The sequence below is a fragment of the Saccopteryx leptura genome, chromosome 2 (genome assembly GCF_036850995.1).
Source record: "Saccopteryx leptura isolate mSacLep1 chromosome 2, mSacLep1_pri_phased_curated, whole genome shotgun sequence".
NCBI lineage: Eukaryota > Metazoa > Chordata > Mammalia > Chiroptera > Emballonuridae > Saccopteryx > Saccopteryx leptura.
The window spans coordinates 252821185-252843784 of NC_089504.1; the positions used below are offsets into that span (position 1 = coordinate 252821185).

The 22600-nt window shown below is 51.4% G+C and overlaps 1 protein-coding gene across 1 annotated transcript in view; it reads right to left on the minus strand.

The window, feature by feature from the left end:
* Positions 1–22600, minus strand: part of RGS5 (regulator of G protein signaling 5) — a 37901-nt gene that overhangs the window by 14325 nt on the left and 976 nt on the right. The window contains exon 2 of the mRNA XM_066371368.1: positions 5730–5840. Within this exon, the coding sequence (XP_066227465.1) occupies positions 5730–5840 (111 nt within the window). The remainder of the gene's footprint in view (positions 1–5729; positions 5841–22600) is intronic.

Below are 22600 nucleotides of genomic sequence, written 5' to 3' on the forward strand. Positions count from 1 at the left end.
GACCTGCTCCTCTTAGAGGTGACACAGCCAAGGACCCCATCCTCAGCAGAAGGGAGTGAGAGCTGTCTTCTCTCTAACAATTGGGTTTGGCGAATCAGGTTTGCTTTCAGACATCTATGTGGTACCGTTTCACCTCACTTTGGGCCCTTTGGTTAGGTCTGTCCCTTTTTTAGGAGTGGAGTCAAGCTGTCATGAAGTTGTGTCTTGACATTCTTATATATGTCAGGATGGTGGCTCCAGTTGTTCCCCTCCCCTAAAATGTAACTGAATGAAATTCCGGGGACCACCCCAGGGTGGAGCCCACATTCTCGGTCTCGCCAGTGCCCGTCGAAACAACCACCTGGCTGAGTCAGCAAAGGGCACCGACTCCCACCCACATCCCCCCACCATCCCTTCAGGGCCGCTGGACGGCGGGGTTGGGTGATGGGAATGTGACCGTGGCGAGTCTATTCAAATACTATTTAAAAAGATCTGGGTGCATTTGCCCTGCCCGATTCGGACAGGCTCGTGATGTATAGAAGCTCTCCTCTTCCCGAGAAGCAAGGTGGCTGGCTCTACGTGGAGAACCGGAATGTAGCACCTGAGGGCTCCGGACGCTGACTCAAAGCAGATGGTAAGAGCTAAACCGTAACTCCCCCTTCGGTGGTTTGCACTTGGACATCTGCTACAATTTCAGCCATTTCATCTTCACCTCTCAGGGTCAAGTTGGGCCAGGCTGCGCTGCCTGGGAAGGTTGGCGGGCTGTGTGCTCCTGGGACTCACCCGCTCTGACGTGGTCACGTGACTTCTTCCCCATCACGTCAACACAGATCGACAAAGCCTTTGTTAACGCATGGTGAGACCAGGGAAGGCATTTTTCCTACATCGGGCTTTTCTTAACTCTTGGTTACCTACTGTTCGGACAAGCCAGGGAAATTCCTGCTTCTGTTTTGTTTGTTTTTTTCCCTTAAAAACAGTCTCTTTAGGGATTTAGTGACTCAGGGTAGCCACAGAGGTTGATGAGCCAGTTGCTACTTCTCTCTACTGTTCGTTCCCTTTGCCGTTCCAGGCTCGGACGCGCCTCTCCTGATGTAGGGAGTCAGGCGGCGGGGGAATCCGGAGCTAAGTTCCTGTGAATGATTCATTCACACCGTCCGCCTGCCGGCAGGACACGCTCAGCTCCGGAGTCTTCCTTCTATGACTTTTCGTAATGTTTACATTTTTACTCTTTGAAGGTCGGACGTGCCAAAAATGAGAGTCGTGATCCTGGTGAGATTCTGTTAGATGGTTTCTTCTTCTTCTTCTTTCTCCTTCTTTCTCTTCCTCTTCTTCTTTCTCTTTCTCTTCCTCTTCCTCTTCTTTTTCCCCTTCCCCTTCTTCCTCTTCTCCTTCCCCTTCTCCTTCTTCTTCTTTTTTCCTCAGTCAAGAAGCTTAGGTATCATCAATCAAAAATGCAACACTCATTCCTTGGAAATTTAACTTGACTACATGAACGACCTTCCCTGCCTCGTTTTCCTCCAGGTGGCGCGAAGGAGACACAGGAAGGAGAAAGGACACAGAGTGGAGTTCAGGGGTCCCCCTTTGCTCTTCTGCCTCATTTGATTCCTAACCAGAAAAGGACCTGACTCCTGGTGGTCACCTTGTCCTCATCTATATTGTTTCACGCCTGCATTTTGGCACAATCCTTGCTGCCTAGCAATAGTGGGTTCAGTGTTTTGCGTGTACCAGACGTCCACCGAGCCTGTGTTGGTCATCGGCAGAGACAGCAGGATATTAAATCACTGGATGAAAAAAACAGGCCTGCTCACGCCTGTTTCTCTGATTTTATAACTATTCTCATGAAGCGACATCACCTTCCCCCGCTCCCTTTTCCCATGGTCGGTCCCAAACGGACACGGGCTCAAAGACGTGACATGAGCAGGTGCACCCAGCTCAACCAGGTCCCCGGGTCCAGTTTGTCCCAGAGGATCCGTGAGAACCAGACTAATACTCACTGTCGTAAGCACATCACAGCCAAGATTAAATCCTTGAAAGGGACACGTGCACAGCCCGCTTGGGGGTTAAATTAGTCCAGATAGATCCGAGGACACAGTCACAGCGAGACGCGGCCTCGCAGCACGGAGCCCGCGGCTGTGATGAGTGCCTGGGAGGGAACGCAGGTTCGTCCTGTCCCGGTTCTCAGAATCTGTCGGCCCTCATTAAGTCTGATGTCTTTGGAAACGAGGGACATGCAAGCTCTAAATGACCACTAAGTACCCCATTTGCAAGGCCGTAGCTGACTGCAGAGCTGGACACAGAGTCTGTGTGTGGGTGTGGGGTGGGGGAGGAAGCCGGTCCCCATGAAAGGCTGACTAAACCCACAGCAATGATTAATTGGGGGACGTGTGACACCCGGTGTTGGTGCCTTCTGGTCCGGGAGGTGACCACCCTTGCTTCACTGTGCTCGCTGTCCCTCATGGAGGTGCAGCCTGTTCGTCACGGGGGCCCCTTCCACTCTACCCATGTCCCTGCCGCATTAGCTACCCTGCGGCCTGAGCCCGTCTATGTAGTATATGCATTAACAATGGTCCAGTCTGCCTCTAGTGACTGACTCCGGGCAACAAGAGCCCCACATAACCCACAACTTTAGACGTGAGCAATGTGAACCCCTGGACCGTTCCTGTAGCTACTAGCAACTCTGACACTTAGTAACTGGGACCCCAGGGAAGGATCCCAACCTCGCTAAGCATGGGGCGGGGGTGGACGCTGGCCTTTGTCCTTTTTTCCTAGAAAAGCCTACACAGTCTCTGCGCCTGTGTCAAGAGTCCTGGCTGTGCCCTCACACACTCCTACTCCTGACACGAGAAATAAAATTCGAGTCACTGATGGGCGCTTGTCAGCGTCTGCTCTGTTCTTGCGTTCTTCCCCGCAGAGCTGCCTGCCCAGGACGGGGCGCAAGTCCCCGGGCACCGACCGAGTTCCTCCCCCAGGGCCGCCAGGGACCCGCGCACCGCGCGGAGGGGGACCCAGATGTAAACAGCCTCCGCGGCCTCCTCTCTCTCTCTGTGGGCCGGGCATTGTCCGTGCACTTTGTCCTCCCAGCGGTCTCGCTCTGTGTCTACCCAGGTCACATGTGGGTGTGGAAACGCCTGTCGCTGCGTACAGACCAGTGAGTGCGTGCGTGCGTGCGTGCGTGTGTGTGTGTGTGTGTATGTGTTTGGGGGGTCCTTCTAGAGTCGCTCAGTGGTGGAACAACAACAGAAGATGGAGTGGATGGAACGTTAGTGACCCGGGCCGGGGAAGGGGAGCACCCGGAACAGAAAGTGGGGTGCGAGGCTGTCCCTGCTGGTGCCTGAGCGTTTCCCAGCAGATAGAGGACAGGACAACAGGGGTGGCAAACTCGACGTGTGCAGTGTCCTGATGTGTGTGTTGTTGATGGTGAGGCCCTGCGACCGGGCCTGAGGGTCGCTCCCGGGAGCCGGTGGGCAAAGCCGGACCAGTGAGAGAGAGAAAGCAGAGAGAGGGCCCAGGGAGCCGGTGACAAGGACGGTGCTAAAGGCGGCCGAGGGCAGGCACAGTCAAGTGCTGGGGGGCGGTGGGGGCAGGGAGGGGGTGCGGCCTCAGAGCTGCTGGTTTCACAGAGCGAGGTGACTTTCCGTGTCCAGAGCCACCCGACAGCAGTGAGCAGGGGCAGCGGGAAGGGCTGAGGCCTGGGAGAGGGCGTTTCAGAGTGGACGTGGGGGTGCTTGTCTGTCTCAGAGGGAATGGAGAGAGCAATTAGCCATCCTGAGTCAGTCAGGGGGGCTGGCGTGGACGACAGAGATGTAGGCCATTTGTTTTTTTCTTATTTTTTCTCATGGTGCAGTAGTTTTGCTTCTAATGAGGAGAATAAACATATATTCAAAAAACAGAAAAGGTTTGTTTAAAAAGGGATTGCATTTTTTTTTTAAGATGAAAGGGTTTAAAAATACCTTCAGTCTGGTAAAGGTTTATTTTATCTTCCGAGGTTTATTTTCTTCTCTGAGACAAGAATGTGTGTTTAAAAAAAACCAATAAAAAAATAAAAATACAGGGAAATTTTAACATGGGGAGGAGAGAGACCGTGAAGCGGACACGGACCATGGTCCCATCCTCCTCCCAGTTGAAGGGCTGGGGATTTGCCCCACCCGAGGCGGAGGGCGGGGTCCAGGGCCTGGGACACGGTGGGAGAGCTCCGTGGAGAACATCGTCTCCAGGGACAGGACGTTTTTTCCAAAACAATTCTAACTTCTGCAAGAAGGGTTGGAAGTCAAGAAAAATGATCCAGTAATAGCCCCAGGTCTTCTTCCAAAACGCCTGCCCCCCGCCCCACCCCTGTCCAACCAAATATTTCGCGGTCTGTGGGAGCGGAGAGCAGCTGCTCCAAGCGGGGAACAGGGTCCTGTAGTTATTTTTAAAACAAACTCCGACCGATTGGTAAGCAAGCACCGTGTCACTTAGTTCAGAACAAACTCTCTGACCAGGTGCCGCTAGGCAACATGGGTCTTTCTTTCTTTCGGTGTCAGAGCCGTTCGCCCGCACCCCACACGGAATTAGAATCCCATTCTAAAGGCAGAAAACTCAATTACCCCTCCCGTCTGCTGGCAATTTCTTTGAAGTCATGAAAGCCAAAGAGGGGAAATATCCACTCAGGTTAATGGGAAAAAAAAAAAGAAAAAAAAAAAAAGAAAATACCAATTAAGAATAACCCATCTGTCTCCCAAGCAGGCCAGCTATATTATTAACTCCAAGGTCATCTGAACCGAGGAAGAGATGGGCCCATTTACACGGATGTTACCTTTAACAAGAAAGGGAGGTTAAATGGGATCCCTGTGCTTTTTGCCCCAATTCTGTGATGATTGTCTCGATGCTCCCTTGAGGGGAGAGGGAACCTCGGAGAACATTTGCCGTTTCTCCTCCACACCTTCCTTTCCGGATGTGGATGTGTGGAGGGAAGACAGCATGTTGTCGGCCCAGCAAGGACAGGCGACGCGGCCGGTGGAGCGAAGGCCAACGGTGTGGATGCAATGAGCCGTGGTATTAAGTGACCGTGTAGTAGGTGCAAATAGTGACCCACATTCCCTGCCCTGATATCTGAGCCCTGAGAACTATCGTTTTCCTCCTGAACTGATAGGCGGGTGGGTGTGCATGTGGGGAGGGAGGCCGGGCTGCAGAAGTCCCGCCGGGGATATTGATTCACAGATCGCAGAAACATTGCTCTTCGGACTGCGAGTGCGTGACACTGAAACCGCTAGTCAGGTGCGCACGCCCCCAGCACGGAGCAGTCCTCTGTTTCTGTGTTAGACCTGGATGGCCCAACATCTCGGAGAAGAAATTAAGAGGCTTAAATTGGCTGCCTTGAGCTGAGCATCTTCCTGGGGGGGGGGGTCCCTGGGGCATCTCCCTGCTGGGGAAGCCCCCTCGGAGACCCCACAGCGACCCCTCAGCAGGGGAGCACCTGCAATCAGCCTTAACCGGGTCAAAGACGGCCACACCTGAGCCCAGGGCAGCACAGGAACAGGCGAGGAGGTGGCTGGTGCCATGTTACAAGGTTTGGTTCCCGGGTGGGGTCTTCCCTTTATTGTTAAGTATCCTGACACAGGGAGGTCAGGTAATGTGCCTGCTCATGAGCAGCTCTGTGAGGGCCCCTGGGCTTAGGGAGCAGTTGGAGGGTCTGCAGGTGAGGGTCCGCTGAGCATGTAGCCCAGCCCTGCTCTGGGAACCCAGGGGCACGACCCACACTCACGACTCACTTCTGGGTCTTGGCTGGCTTTTCCGGCTTCTCATTATACGGAATGACAAGGTCAACCGCTGAGTCTGGCTTCTGCAGGAGAATTCCCAACTTGATCTTAATCTCCTTGGCCCTGAGGGAAGAGACAGAGGAAGACAAGAACAGCACGTGAGCACATGGACCTGAGCACTACGTCTCCCGGGTGTGAAACACACAAACAAACGAGGCCCCCTGGTGGACGGCGGCAGCAGGAAGGACACGAGGATGGACATCGGGACCCTTGAGTCCTCCTAGTTAACATCTCGAGCTCTCACCGTGTCCATGGTTGACAATCTTATTCCTGTCCGTAGCCTCTCACTTGATACAGGGCAGAGACGATAGTGTTATTACCGTTTCACAGAGGAAGAAATGGAATGATGGAGAGTCTGAGTAGCTCACTTAGGAGAACCTGGCCGAGAAGGAACAAAGTCTCCCTCCTGCATTGCCTGCCTGGCTTCTGAGGGCTCAGGTTACACCTCTGCTGTTCGCTAGAGGGACGCTGTTTGAAAACAATAACCAAGTTTGATGGCCCTGACCTCTGTTCCTTGTCCGTGAAAGGACAGTGTAGACGTGGTCATCGGCCATTTCCAGCTGTGAACTTCAATTAGCCTGCTTGCTAATCTAATTAGCAAGTTGCATGTCCTGGGGGGGGGGGGGGCAGACACAGAAGGAACTGGAAAGGAAAAGATGGTGTGGAGGTGAGCGAGTCCACGTCCTCATTTTAAAACCGTCTGTGCAATGAAAGGAAAGTATGTATGAGTCAAAGTAACAGCATTTTTGTAAATTAGACAGGAGATTTTCTTATCTTTCACTCCCTGAGATCCGTAATTACTCATCTTATGCGTTTTATGTGCTTAAAATCGTCTCATCGCCGTCTCCACAGGAACGAACGAGGAAACTGTTTGCTGTAGCAAAGCCCTCTCTGGCCACAACGTGAGTCCCGTCCTGGCTGTTCACGTTGCATGTCTGTAACATGTTACCCGTGTGTGTGTGTGTGTGTGTGTGTGTGTGTATCTGGGTTTTCTCTTCCCTAGCCCCTCACCCATGGTCCCAGAACGGCCATTGGAGTATCTTCTGTGCCCACAGTCATCTTCCTGTGGACGAGCCTGGGCTGCCAGTGGGTGGCCTTTGGTGCATTGCCCTCTTTTCCACCTTCCACGTGTCTGCAAGTCAATGCGGTCGCAGTTCTGCGCACGGCACCGGTCGCAGGACGTGACTGTTTTCACGACCAGTTTCAAAACTAACCTGCTAACATGCCCGTTGTTTAATCACGAGTCTCAACTCAGAAAAGCACCCAGAAGGTCTTTAAACATCAACCCACAGGGCAAGTCGCTGCATGGCAGAGGCGAAAAGCCACCACCTGTCACCACCATCTCCTCGGGGCACTTAACATAAGCCTCTAAAATGGGAGTTTATCGTAGGCAGGACGGCTGTTGATTTATGGGTCTGTTTTCCAAGCTGGAGGGAAGAACTTGCTGAAGGGGAGAAACTGAGTCTCAAATACCTCCTGTGCGTGGCCCAAAGCTTGGAAACACAGCGTACAAAAACATCAGCCAACGTGAACTAAAATAAAAATATATCAGTTTTGTTCCTCACAAATCTGCTCACATTATCTCCAGGTCAGGGCTGGTCATAGTCAAAGCCTCTGAACAGCCAGGACGGGACTCACGTTGTGGCCAGAGAGGGCTTTGCTACTGCAAAGTTTCCTCGTTCGTTCCTGTGGAGACGGCGATGAGACGATTTTAAGCACATAAAACGCATAAGATGAGTAATTACGGATCTCAGGGAGTGAAAGATAAGAAAATCTCCTGTCTAATTTACAAAAAAGCTGTTACATTGACTCATACATAGTTTCCTTTCATTGCACAGACGGTTTTAAAATGAGGACATGGACTCGCTCACCTCCACACCATCTTTTCCTTTCCAGTTCCTTCTGTGTCTGTGTCCCCCCCCCCAGGACCCTCTCGGGCTACGGCCAATGGGGGCCTACCACAGCAGTCCCCTGAGTGTCAGGGCTGAGGCTCAGACAGCTCTGAAACATGAGAATAAGAAGACCTTTCACTTTGACTACAGGCTCTGCATGTAGCTTGAATTATCTGTTTAGGTTTTGTTTTTCCTCTTGCTAGCCACAGAGTCTGAAAAAAGAGCCCATCCTCACGGAAGTTCCTGTGATGATTCACTATGCTAATCCAGGTGACACTGCATGAGGCCGCGGTACTGACACCTGTCACTGAGAAAAAAGTGGAGCCCTGGCTGGCTGGCTCAGTGGTAAAATGCTGGCTCGGTGTGTGGATGTCCTGGGTTTGATTTCCAGTCAGGGCACACAGGAGAAGTGACCAGCTGCTTCTCTACCCCTCCCTCTCTCTTTCCCTTCCGTAGTCATGGCTCAGTTGGAGCAAGTTGGCCCTGGGCACTGAGGATGGCTCCATGGCCTTCGCCTCAGGCACTAAGAAGAGCCTGTTTGCTGAGCAATGGAGCAGCAGCACAAGAAAGACAGAGCATCACCCCTTAGTGGGCTTGCCGGGTAGATCCTGGTTGGGGCACATGCAGGAGTCTGTCCTCCTCTCACTGAATTTAAAAAAAATGAGAAAAAAGTTTGTAAGGAGTGTATGAGATATTGCATGTAACACACACACATGGCATGTAAAACTTGGTAGCCATCACCATCATCACCACCGTCACCACCTCTACTGTCTGTAATGCCCATCTTATATCACCTATAGTTTTAGTAGTTTCCCTCAATTTACGGGATATTAATATCTGATTTGCGTTACACTCATTTTCTCTCAGGTAGACAAACGAACGACATTTCCCGAGCATGACTTCTTTGGTGAAATTACAAAGCTACAAAAGCGGGAGGATTAGGGGAAAGTCAGAAACAGTTCCTGGTGACTGCACCGAGGAAGACGGGAGGAAAGCCAGGGAGGGTCTGAACGGTAATGAAAAATGAAATCGAGGCCCTGGCTTGCTAGGGATGGTATGGGAAGGGCTGTTTCCTACCAAGTTTTTTTTTCTTTTTTTTTGGTATTTTTCCGAAGTGAGAAGCAGGGAGGCAGAGAGACAGACTCCCGCACGCGCCCAACCAGGATTCGCCCAGCATGCCCACCAGGGGGTGATGCTCTGTCCATCTGGGGCGTTGCTCTGCTGCAATGAGCCATTCTAGTGCCTGAGGCGGAGGCCATGGAGCTGTCCTCAGTGCCTGGGCCAACTTTGCTCCAATGGAGCCTTGGCTGCGGGAGGGGAAGAGAGAGACAGAGAGGAAGGAGAGGGGGAGGGGTGGAGAAGCAGATGGGTGCTTCTCCTGCGTGCCCTGGCTGGGAATTAAACCTGGGACTTCCACACGCCGGACCGATGCTCTACCACTGAGCCAACTGGCCAGGGCCTTGTTTCCCACCATTCTTGTTGGTTAAACACAGATTGAACGAGGGTGGATTGATGTAGCCTGGACCTCTACTTCCTCAGTCACCTGGGGGAGAAGCATGCTGCCTCCCCAGGTCGCTAAGCTATTCAACCATGGGAGAGGACGTGGGGTCACTGAACTTTCATTTCAATCATGTGATTCCTGAATCCAGATGCAAGGACTCTACCCATGGTCGAGGGGTAAACCCTTCTTACAGCAAAAAGGCCAAAAAACTCCCCAAAAAACAAAAACAGGTGATCTGTAACAATTCTTAAAGATTGTAATCATAACAACTTAGATGAAATATCAATTCATTGAGGTGTTCAATCACGTTTTCTTCTACATATGACGGGTTTCCCTCTCACTTTTGAGTTATATGGTGCCTATAATGGGACCTGATCTCCGGCTTCACCCTGGACTTCAGCCAGACTCCGAGCCAGGGCCCCGGAGTGCCGTCAAGGGCTTGTGAAGCTTAGGACAAGAACCATGTCAACAATGATGCATCTGTTTAAAATTTTTATTCCGAAGCCAGCCACCAGTGAGTATGAAAAAATCACTTTTCGCCCCCAAAAGCAGGAAGTGGTCAGGAGACCGTACTAACCGAGGGGTGTTGAGCTTGGAATCGGGCGATGGACCTTTCTGTTGACTGTGCCCAGCGTTTTGGGAACACTCAGTTACGTGACACCTGCTCTGAGCAGATGATGTCATGAGACACTTTCCAGACTCGGTTCTGTTGTTGCCGTTAAGGGCAACACACTGAATTGCGTTAAATCCCTTCCCTGCACCTGGTGGAGAAGCCGTCTACCTCCTGCCTGGGGCAGAGCGCCCGCCGGGGCCATGTAACCAGGAGAGGGTGTGGAGCAGCTGGGACGGACGCACGTCAGAAAGGCTGTTCCTGGGGAGAAGGTGAAGGTCCAGTGAATGCCAACACGGGGCTTTTTCCTAAAAGCCAGGAGACAGAATGGCACAGGGGCAGCGGCAAGGGTGTGGGCGCCAAACCACCTGGGTTTACTCTGCATGTGTGGGGCTCTTGGCAAAGTTGTTACACCTTCCCTTCTCTCGGTTCTCTCATCTATAAAATGGGGATAATCACGGTACCTACTTATAAGGAAGGTTCTTGTGGCTATGAAGGTGAGTGATTGACGTGACGCACTTGTTGCTATGCGGCACGTTGACACGCCCCCCATCAGCGGCCGGGGGTTGTTACTGTGCGGCTGTTATGCACAGGAAACCTATGCCTGTGACGGAAAATGTCTCGTGTCTTCATGAAGGAAAAAAAAAAGACAACTTCCAACAGAGGATCTGACACGGAGGGAAGACATAGTGTCACGGAGCAACATTTGCCCTTGGCTAAGCCCTACTGTCAACTCAGTCGCTAATGTGCTGGGTGATCCTGGGTACGTTATTGCAGTTTTGTCTTCAATCAAAAAAAATTAAAGAGAGAGAGAGAGAGAGAGAGAGAGAAAGAGGAACAAAGGAAGGAAGAGGGGGCAGGGCATAGGAGTCCATACACACTTGGGGTTCTAGTCCGGCTCTTTCTGACCAAGCTGAGTGACATTGGTGAGTGACTTCAATTCTGAGCCTCCAGTCTTGAAGCAAAAATGGTGATGGTATAGTTTCTACCTTATATATGTGTGTGTACATTTATGTGGGTGTGTGTTATAAGGCTACTAAATAAGTTAACACATTAGAGAGCTTAGACCAGCATTGGGCACACAGCAAACGTTCTATAAATGTTACCTATTGTATTCCTGCTCAGCTACATGGGTGCTACTGTTATGATCATGGCACCTTGCACGTGGGTGTTGGTAAATATGTGTTCACTGAATGGATACCTATATAGAATAGAATGGAACAGAGGAGAATTATGCTCAACCCAGATCTGTTTGACTGACATGCAAGACAAGCCTTGCAGGGGACCCTGGACTAACGGCACTAATTCTGAAAGCGCAGGGAGGCCACATCGCCGGACAGCCCTGCCATGAAATGACAGCGAGGCCATCGAGGCCTCCCACTGACCAGCAAAGCCTCGGGTCCCCCCGGCACTACCATCTGTCTTGTGCTGCTATTTAAAAATGAAAAAAAAAAAAGAGTATTGTTTTTTTCCGAGCACGGCCACTCCCTGCTCAAAGATTCCCACGACAAGGAGCTGTTTCCCATGGTTCTGTGGCCAGTCTCTGACATACTTGTCAATCAGGGAGGTTATTGGAGGTGATGAAGGAGAAGAATGAGGGGACAAGACAGACAACAGGACAGAGGCATGGAGCCCCTGTGACCTCCAATTCCCTGTCTTATTCCAAATGTGGTCGGTTGGCAGCGTCTCTGAATTTTGGTGATTCAATTTGGAAGCCAGATGAAGAACAGTGGGAAAACGGTCCTCAGGCGGAGGAAGACAGAAATCTATGTTTATTTTGAGTTCCAAAGGCGGATGGGGTCAGGCGGCGTTCCCGCAGGAGCTGCCCTGAGCCCCGGGGGGACCGGGCTCTCTGTGTCCCCGTGTCACTGGGCTGTAAATCACGGAGAAGGACTTCGGAGTCAGTTTCCAGTTGTGCGTACAGGTCCTACTTTATTTCACTCACTTTCTCTAAGACAGAAGAAGGACATGAAAGTGGGAAGAAGCGGTATTGGAGAAGGAGGGAGGGAAAGAGGAATAAATTTCACCAAGACTTTAACTAAAGTCGACACCTCTTAATAATAAAACTAACCAGTCCACCATGTGACGGGTCCTCTCCCACGAACTTATGTCATCGACCCGTGTGCATGGCCTGAACTCACTGGAACACTTATAAACACGTACTTTGGCCAAATTTTGGAGAGGGTTTGTTGGGCCTAATGTGTCTCGTCTGAAGGACACGGTTAGATTTCAAACCGTCTCTTCTCTCCCACCCCCGACATCTTGGAGCACCAGCGTCTCATTATTCTTGAGATTTTTGTTTTCAAGGATCTGTCTCCTTACTGATTTCATGTGCGTTTCTGGACCCACTGCCTTATCAGCTCTGTGTGCCGGGCACTGCGGGAGGCGGGGGAGTGTTTCGCAAGGGCAGTGAGACACTGCTCTTGACCTGCGAGCCACTTCCGTCGAGGAGATACGTGTGCGTCGTTTTACTGGGACGCAGCTCCGAGGTTGTGTTGTGGGGAGCTCACCATCGGAAGTTAGCACACCGGAACTCAGGTCCTGGAGTGTGTATAGTCTGACCTTGGGCCAGACGTGACATTTAACTTATTTGTGCTGGTTTTATGGTGATAGTGTGTGCCTTGCAGGGTTAGGATAAGAACAAAATCAGGTGATATCCAATAACCCAACTCGAGTGGAATCTGAGGACCAGTGGGCAAGAAAGGATATGAGCCCGCCACAAGGAAGCTGGGAATGTTCTGTGAGAGGTCAGAGGGCAGAGGGTTGGCTTCTGAGGGTGGGTCCTGGGGACACATGATTTGTCTGGACCCGAGTGACAGGGAAGGAACAGGTAGGTGTTGGTTGGATCTCAGAGCAGGTGCTCCCCACAGCTCCCCAGGGGTCCTCCCCAAAGTGGACACAGAAGTCCACATCTTCCTGACACATTTTCTAAAAACTCCAAAGGAGCTTTCGAGGTCCCTGCTCACATCCCAGAGTCATAGTCCCGGAAAGTTCTCGCCAGCATTCTTAGCGGATTCCCTCCCTTCCTCCCAGTGAGCAACGCGGTCCACCCGTGGCATTCACACCCCAGAGCAGAGGGTGCAGGCTCCCGGAAGGGTGTGGTTAACTGGGTAGGAGTTGCCACCGAGTTAGAGGTCTGAAGAAGCAGATGGGTGCTTCTCCTGTGTACCCTGACTGGGAATCGAACCCAGGACTTCCACACGCTGGGCCAACGCTCTACTGCTGAGCCAACCGGCCAGGGCTCGGAGTGGTCTATTTTTCAATGTTCTGTTATCTAACTTCCCTCCCTGGACCAGCTAAGTTCTTCTAACCCAGCTCCTTCCCACCTAGACCCCCAAAACTCAAACCAGGCTCTTCGGAGCGCAAATCTTACAGTGTCCTGTGGGCTTCATTTCTACACACAGTTGGGACATATGTTGGCTGTCTACACAGGCTTCATTTTTATAGCAGATGCTGTGAGTTACTCCCTGGGCTCTTGCATAGGACAGTTCTAGTTGGGCATTTTGAAAAATGAAGTCAGTCACTAGAAAACTACCAGGGAAGGTCAGGGTAAGGAAAAGGGTTCTGACTTGACATCATCACCTAAGAATCGCTGAAGGGGAAGGTCAGAGAGTTCAGAGGAATAAATTCATCTCCTCCTCCTAAAAAGAATTTCCCTTCCCAGGCTGCCACAGTTTGCCAACAGCCCATTCATCTTGTCACCCACCAGGCCAGGCGCAGTGGGTTATCTGTGTCCTCCTTCTCTCTGGCCCCCTGCACCCTGCCATCTGGGTCTTGTTTGCTTTCTAATGTCCCCTGTGAAGGGCCGTTATGTTGAGCCCAATGCGATAACTCCTCTTTGGCTGCATTGGGAAACTTCTCCAAGTCCTCTGTTCTGACCCCCTCCCTTTCTGTGACCAGGCTGCACAGCTCTCCCAGCACGAAGATAACCAGGAGAGATCACCCACAAAGAAGCAGCATTCCCTTCTGAGATAACTAAACAGTTGACTCAACACATAGACTACGTATACTTTCTGGTGCTTGTAGCAATCCAATGAGAGAGGTATACCTGTTACACCCACCTTCCAGGTGAGAACACGGAGTCACAGAGAAGTTAGGTGATTTGCCCCCAAATCACGTAGGAAATGACAAGTGGGTGGGGTCCACCCAACCTCATGTTAGCCTCTGGGCTCTCAATGACTCTACCATGTCACCTCTCAGATGTTCAGACATTCTGATCACAGCTGAAGCCTCTGGTGGATAGAAATGGAAAAAGTCATTTCTCCTTAAAGATGATTAGTAGTTTGGTCATCAAAACATTTTAAATGATGGTGCCGGTGGAAGAAATGACTATTCTCAAAGGTACACACAACATTCAAAAATCAAAGTTCATCAGATAACATGAAGGTTATCTGGGGACCTTAATTAGCTTCACCTCGAACTGTGATCTTTTTGGACAAGTCACCCAACAGTCTGGACCGGCTTTTTGTCTAGAAGAGAAGGGATTGGTCTGTGACCTGGGGCCCTTCCCCGTCTCTGAGTCTGACCTGGTCCCATTAGAAGAGAGGACAAAAGAGGTCAGGGAGCAGACTGCATCAGTGCACATTGTTGGGCTTTTACTGTGTGTCTAGGTGTGAGCAAAATGGTGTGAGGCATCCATTTTTAGACTCTCCTGATGGTCAGTAGTCTTGGCTGTTCTTGTCTTCCAGGAAGAACAGAGTCAGGGCCCCGAGCCAGCATCCATTTAATATAATGTGTCTGTAAAGGGCTACCCGGAGCTCCATATTCCCTTCCCGAGCTGCGGTCCGGCCATCCGTTTGCCTGTTTCAACATGATTGCAACCATCGTGCCCCATCTGGACGTGGAGGGGCCTGAAGCTTACGCTAGTCTCAGCGTCGCTGAAGGATAAATGTTGGGAGGACAGGTAGAAAGAGTGTGAAGCCTTTTTAAACCTGTCGAGGAGAATGTTGAGAAAATCCCAACATCGAGTTGTCCCCCTCGATGTGCAGCTAAAGAGAGAATGCAGAAAGGGAGCGATGGATGCAGGAGTAGGCATCTCCCCGAGAAGGAAGGAATCCCCTCCAATGAGCGTTCCTCTTCGTGAAAGGACTCTGCTTTCTCGAGGTGGACACATCTTCACGTTCGTCCTGTCTGCGTAGATCTCACCCATCTTTTCTCCAAGTCATAAAAAAAAATACCAGGGAGGTGTGCATGCGTGCGTGTGTGTGTGTGAAGACATGCATGCATGTGTGTGTTCAAGTGGTATCTGTGCTCGCGACGTGTGTGGGGGGCAGGGTTAGAAACAGGGTCAGACTGGTCCGCACCTGCACCGGACCTCAGATGACCGACCGGCTCTTCTGAGAAAATCTTTGGTGTGACCTGCCTTGTTGACCTTGCCCCAAGTGCCCGGGTCCATCGCTGTCCCCCACTCCGCCCCACGTTTCTACTGACCTCGGTATACCTTGTAAACTATTCATTAAAATAGGACATCCCAGTACAGCCAACTACATTATCGATAAAATGTCCTGACTCTTCCTAAGCCTCCTGGGTCCCCCCAGACCCCAGGGCCTCATCAGGAGACGGAGGTTTCATACAAGAAAAGGTCAGAGAGCCCGCACTCTGCGCTCCCAACCATAGGCGCTCACAGAGCTGGACGCTTCCCATTTTTCAAGCGTGTTTTTTTTTTTTTTTACCATGTGCTGCCTCTCTGACTCTAAACCGGCTGTTTCGACATCGTTCTAGAGCCCAGAGTTGTGGCATCTGGCTGAGATTCCGTCCAGAAGGGCTGGGTGCTGTTCTGAGCAGGGTGTGCGGGGAGCCGTTGGGAAGGAGACAGGAGCACGTATAGAGGACAGAACAGTCTGAGCCTGATGCGCTGTTCACGAAGCCAGCGTGATTATCGGGGGTCAGCTGGCTGAAGCCCTCAGACCTGCTGGCCGGAGACCCTTCAATCCCGAAAGGTTTCCTTTTGGAAGGAGATAAATGGTCAAACCAAGTTATTTTGTCCTGATGCAGCAACGGATGAAGCCTTGCAAAGAAAGAACACCGTGTCTGGACTTCCTGGGGGGCGCCCTGGTCAGGGTGAGTGAGGCCCGGGACACGTGTGCTTTGGCTGTGTGGGTGACACAGGCCTCTCATGACTGGGTGGACCTCCCGACAGGTTTCCCAGGAAAGACCCAATCTCCCCAGCCTGGTCTAGGGGCAAGCCGCGCGCCCCCACGCTTGCTGAAAAGGGAAGTTTCTGGGATGGCACAGGCCTGGCACAGGCTGGTGTCATGGGACACGGTCTCCACGGCTTGGAGGATGGCCGGTCTTCCAGGGGCTGCTCAGCTGCTAGAATAACTTCATTACGTAAAACCCTGGACACCTGATTCTCTTCCTCCTTCCAGCCTCAAGGAGGGAAACTCCCTGTCAAGGACGAGGACGAGTCCCCTGGGCAGCACTCAGAAGGGCGTGAGTGGGCCGCCCTTCCCACAGACAAGACAAAAACGTGACACGGTGTGTACGCATTCGCGGGAACCACACCCCCCGAAGGCCAGGTGTGTATCCGTGTGCTCCTGGCACCTGGGCCCTCCTGCCTGCGGGAACTTCCCCTCTTAAGAGGAAACTAAATGAACTGTGAGCAAAGTGTAAGGACCGTGGACTGTCAGAACCCACGGCCTCCGTGAGGGTGGAAGTCCCCCTCGACTACGACAAGAAACCCGGACCACCTTTTCCCTTCACAGGAGTCACCAGAACTAAAACACGACGCGGCACACGGACAGGCAGTTTTCACAAACTGGGAGCTGGCTCTGAATTGGCCGCAAGTCTTTTCTGATTTAGCTCACTGAGATCCAAAAAGCCTGGAAGGAAATCACATGTTTTTCACTGAGGGAGGTTCTCAGTCTACATCCTGTCCCTGGCTTTCTTCCTGTAAGGGGTGTGTGTGTGTCTTTCCCCCAAAATACATGGTGTCCAAGTTAGGAACGCTAGGGCGGGCAGGCTGGGAGGCATACAGATGGTCCGATTGTTGACTCATCGCCTTTGATGAATCGCTAATGAGCCAGGACAGGGCAGCCGGTTATGACGCCCCCCCCCCCCCCTTACAGTGGGTGGAAGCCTGGTTCCTCGTTCAGTACCCTGGAACCCCACCCAGGACTTTTTTCCTCATTTACAGAGCCCCTTACACTGCTATATGAAAAGTCTGTTCTATAAATATCTGCAAGGAAAAAGGAATGAAAGACAAAGCCTACTGATTGGAGGGTGGGGGTGGATATAAGAGACTGTGAGCCCCAGGCTGGTGTGGTATCTGTGCCCTGGGGGACCAGGGGACACCCTTTCAATCTTGGGGGTGGGTGGTTGCCTGAACACCAGCTCAGAGGACCTCAGGGCAGAGGGTGGGTCCCCTCACTATTGGGAGGCAAATGCCCCAAGCTGAGGTTTCTGTAGAGAAGCCTGGGGGTGGGGGAGGGGCTTGGTGAGACACTCTCTGCAGTCAGTGAGGGGGTGAGAGACCCCAGAGCCAAACCCCTCAGGTCACACTGTTTGTGATGCTGGATGTCTCCCATATCAATACTCTAGATTAGGACGGCTAATGTCCCCAGGATGAATGAAAGCACTGGTCTCTGTCCCTGTGTGTCCAGAAGTGCATTTGCAAGTTATATAACTGGAGCCCAATTAATTGTAGGAAGAACACTAGTCCACAGCTAGTGTTTATCAGCCTAATTACGATGAAGTTGAACAAGAGTAAACACACATGTGACCCCAGCTGGGTCCCACTTCAAACACTCCACATGCCAAAGACCCCTGAGGGAATTTGGATACCCAGTTCCTTTTTAAGTGTGACCCTGGTGTTTAATGTCTTATGTTTTAGAGAGAGTCGTTATGCTTTTAAAAAAAAGAGATACCTGCTGAAAGAATTATGGGTGAAATGGTGAAGATACTGTATTATCTTACAAATTCATCTTTGTTTCTTTTTTTAAAAGCTGAGGTTCTGAGGAGGAAGCGTAAAAAGAAATGTTTCCTCGTTGTGTCATTTGTTGCGTAGCCAGCTTCTCTCCTGACAAGGCAAACGCCCTCATTCACAGATGGGAGATGAAGCTCAGAGAGGTGTGGTGACTTTCCCAAGCTCACACAGCAAGCATGGAACAGGGCCGGGGTTCCGACCTCCAGGCCCTCGCACTCCACAGAAGGTGGGCTGAACTCACGTCCCTCCTTACTCTGGGCCGTTTCCCCATTTCTTCAACATGTCCTCTTAGAAGTCACCTTCTCAGGCAGCCAACAACCAGCCCACAGCTCAGGCGTTCACGCTCTTTGTCCTGGGGGGTGGGGCTCGGCCTTTGAAATACAGTGCAGACCCAGAACCCTGCGCTATCTGAGGACTGATGGCAACTTTCAAGGAGAAACGCTAGGGACCTGGCGTCTCTGGCTTCCAGCCGCTTTCTGGTTCCTGTTCCTCATGATTGATCCTGACGGCACTCATTAAAGTTTGGGTCCTTTGCTTTCTGGCCAACGGGACAGACAGAAGCCATGAACACTGGCCCCAGAGACAAAAAGCTCACCTTAGATATCATCTGTCCCCTAACAGCATGGAGTCTGTGCTAACGGGAGAAAAACAAATTAGATAACCTCTCCTGGATCCTTCCGAACGTCAGACTCTGGGATCTGACAGCACAGCCCAGGCCGAAGGACAAAGAGACAGGCAGAGGCAGCGACCACGCTGTCAGAACGCGCTCGTTCAGGAGCGGGGACAGAGGCTGCGGGGGGGTGGGGGTGGGGGGCAATCGGTCTGGTGACTTTCACCAGCCACTGAAGGCCTGTGCCCTCAGTTATCATCGGGTGCCCACGGCGTGCCACGCACGGGGTGTCCTCTTGGACATTTAACAGTTTAGGCCGAGGGGATAAAAATCTTCCCCTGAGCAAATCTCTTGAGTCTTGAGAGTCGGGAGTGGGTGGATTCTGGACGGACCGCCCGGAAGGGACTGTGATGGGGAATTCAGCGTCCCCTCGGTCTCGCTGGGGACGGGATGAGTGGCTCATGCGATGGGGGAGCAGCAGCCTGACGCTGGCCAGCCCACCTTCACCCCTGGACATGCAGGCCGCCACGGTCTGATTCTCGCCTGTCTTTCTGTGTGGACCCAACTGACCGCCCTGCCCTTTGAGGGCCCATCAGGAGCCCTCGGGCAGGCATCACCCCCTGTAACTAAGTTTACCCTGAACCAAAAGCTCCCTGAACCCCCATGCCGCTGCCTGGCTTTCTTACCACTGGGAGCATTTATTCCTTCACAGGGGATCCCCAACACAGAGGACTCATTTCTTCTTTTTTCCCCCAAATGGGGCTGCAATTTCAAGCTCTTTCGCCTTCCTGCCTAAGGCAAGTAGGAAGGTTTGCAAGGCAACCCAGAGAAATAACCTAGTCTTGTCAGGAAGGACTGGAAGGAAGGCTTTCTTAGTGATGACACCCCCCACCCTAACTTTGTTAACGAGCTCATCCCCTCTCTCAACATCACAGCGTGTTCCTGAAACACCAGCGACCGTGTTTATCTGTGGGCTGCAGTGAGCTTCGGGTTCCCGCCATTTCCCACAGCGCGTGATCCTAACCCCGGCTACAGCTCTACCACCGGCTCTGTGGTTCGTCTTCTTGGCAGATCCTGGGTCTGTTCTTATGATCATCTGTTCATGTTCATTGCCACCATCTTTTTTTAAAAAAATTTTTTTTAAGACTTTATTCAATTTTTAGAGAGCAGAGAGAGAGAGAGAGAGAGAGAGAGAGAAGGTGGAGGAGCAGGAAGCATCAACTCCCATATGTGCTTTGACTGGGCAAGCCCAGGGATTCGAACCAGCGACCTCAGCATTCCAGGTCGACATTTTATCCCATTGTGCCACCACAGGCCAGGCCATTGCCACCATCTTTAGCGTACTCCGTGCCGATCATTCCTCTAGGGCAGGACCCAAGGATGAACCCATGGCGTGAGGAAAAGCAGTGTTTGTTTAACCTTGCTGACCACAGTGGCTTTACGGTCTTACAGGAAGGTTAGTTAATTAGTGGTCCTGCTCCTAGTCACTTCCCCACTCTCAACTGTCCCTGTCAGACCCCCATAAATCAGAGAAGATGGGGGGGAATGGGATGTTTAGTAAAATAAAGGCACAAATGTCACCTTTTCCATATACTGCGTACGGCTGTTGAAAGTCCCAGCATCACCACACAGGAAACGCCCCAAAGCCCGTGGGAACACGGCTCTCAGGTGTCCCGCCACCAGCAACCTTTCTAACCTTCAGCAGAAATCAGAGTTGGGGAGACACCTGCACAGGTAAAGGGTTGGTGACAGCCCGCCCGGTCCTTGTTATCTGTCCCTCACTGCCCTTTGCCGATAGAGACTGTGAACTTGGCATCAGGACTCTCCCCACAGGATGGACAAAAATAATAAGAATCACACTGGCTGATGGGTAGATAATGGTGGCATTTTGGGGATTCCTAAAAATAACACTGTGTGTGTGTGTGTGTGTGTGAGAGAGAGAGAGAGAGAGAGAGAGAGAAGACTCTCATCTTTCCCCAAAGAGCAATGTTTCCTTTGCAAATTCAGCTTGTTCAGGGATATTCAAGACACCCTGGGAAGAACATGAATTTTCATAAAGAAGGCTAGAATTTGAAGTTGAGAATCATCACTGCTGACAAGAAGACCTTCAGTTGACTCAACTCTGTCCTCCTAAATTGGCGGTCTGACCTTCTCCCACCCCTGGCCCGGGTTTCACAGTGCAACAAGACAGCACCTGGGGACTGGCGGGCCATTTGTTGCTCAAATGTCTAGACTATTGGTCTCTTTAAATATATAAGAATATGTGAGGTCCCCTTTGAGTTTTCAGAAGGAGCAGTCTCAAAAATCTAAATATGTCGAGAAAGAATTGTATCTATAAACACATCAAAGCCAACTCTGGGTTAACGCTTCTCTAAACACCGAGACAGGAGCATTTCCTAGGCTCAGAGCTTTGTGAAATCGGCGTTCTTGTAAATCAGGATTAGAACCACAGATTTCAGTGTGGGGCTGGGTTTCTCAGTGTTTTTTGTTTTTTCTTTCCATGAATCGTGTCTTTTTCTGCTCCTGAACTTGTAGAGAGACATGAATTAGGAAGAATTTCCCTTGAAGTGCATCCCTTGCTAGTCACTGAGACCAAGCGCCCTTTACTTTATTCTAACTACTCAGAATTGGAGAGGGCGTTAGAGACCAAGCAGCCCAATGCTCATGGCTGCAGGGGCCCCTCACCGGGACTCCTTCCCGTGACTGAAAAATGAGGATGTGATCACCAGGTTTGTGTAACCGAATTCTAGCTCCAAGGCAACAGAGACCTTGCACCTTAACTAACTCTTCAGTAGGGCTTGCCATTAATAACAGACTGCTTCGTTGTCCTGATTTATGTTAAGCAAAGTTTGAATAGCTTTCTCTAGGCACGGAGGAGCCGCCCTGTTCCCTGGGTAGCAGAGAAGAAATGAAAGGCGGGGGTTGGGGGGGGGGTGGCAAGGCAGGGGTGTGGTGGGAAGCAGGGGCAGGAGGGGCAGATTTGGAAGCATGAAGTCAGGGTCACTGTTCTGCCAGGGTACACAGTCTTAGTTTCTCCCCACGAGTTCATGTGTGCTAACAGCTCCACGGCTCCCCTGTCCCATGTCCCCCAAACACCCCTCACCCCCAGGCAGCACTGTAACTGGAAAGAGGGCTCCGGGTGCAACTGGAACAACAGACCATGACACACAGACACACGAACTGGGAAGGACACAAAGGCTGCAGAGTGCTACCAGGAAATCTAAAGACTTGGGAGATCCCAAAGCAAGAAAAGCTTCCCCTTGGTGACTTGGCCAGAGTCCACATGAACATCGGTTACGTCCTGGGGTATAAGAAGGGACCGTGCATTAAAAGGCACAGAAAAGGGATGATTTATGTTGCTGGTGAATCAGACACAAAACCTCAAGAGGAGTCAGGGTGAAAAATGTTCCATCCACGTGTCTTCGTGAGCAAGAAGCTTGTTGAAAGGAACAGAAAGGACAGCAAGATCAGTCACCGTGCCACACTTTCAACACACACCTATCAGTTCTTCACCACATGCAGGACGGCGGGGACAAAACGCCTGCCAGACCGACATCACAATCGTCCCACAGTCCACCGTTCCCCCACATGATAAGGCGAGATCTGTCCACGCCTGAAAGCACAGCAGGATTTCAAATGACAGGTGGGCCAGCGGCATCCATCCCGTTGAAGCTGTGAAAGGCGGGCGGCAATTTTCAGAGTCACGAAAACAGAAGAGGAAATAGCCGGGTATCCTTTCCCATTCGGGAAACCCTGGGCTGCCTCTCTCTCACCTGCCCGTTTCTCAGGCTGAGAGCCGTCAGCAGCAGCCAGTATCAACATCTGTCCTTCCCAGGTCGGTCCCGTGGCCAACCTCACCACCACCCTAGCTTCAATCTAACAGTGATGACTTAACTAGGAACTGTTATGTCTATCTTTTCAAAACAATCCGGGCTTTTGACAACAGGGAGAAAGGGTAGGTTTTATTCTTAGTCACAGGGTTGTTGGAAACAAATCTTTTGCCGTAATGCTGTCTCTTTAAATATCATTTGGAGGGAGGGTATTTTTTGGGTAAAACTCATCAGCAAGAAGACCTGAGCTAAGCTAGTGAGAGGAGAAGTCAGAGCTGCCCATTGGACAACACAGACTTCTCAGACAAACACTGCCCCCAGCCTTAAGGATAGTCAGGATGTCCCCAGGGTCACCTTAATTTCCTTCCGACAATGAAGGCTCAGTCCTAATTCAGTCAAATCCGTTCTTAAGAAATAAGAGAAGCATCCTTTCCCACTCTGCGTCAGCTAGGATCG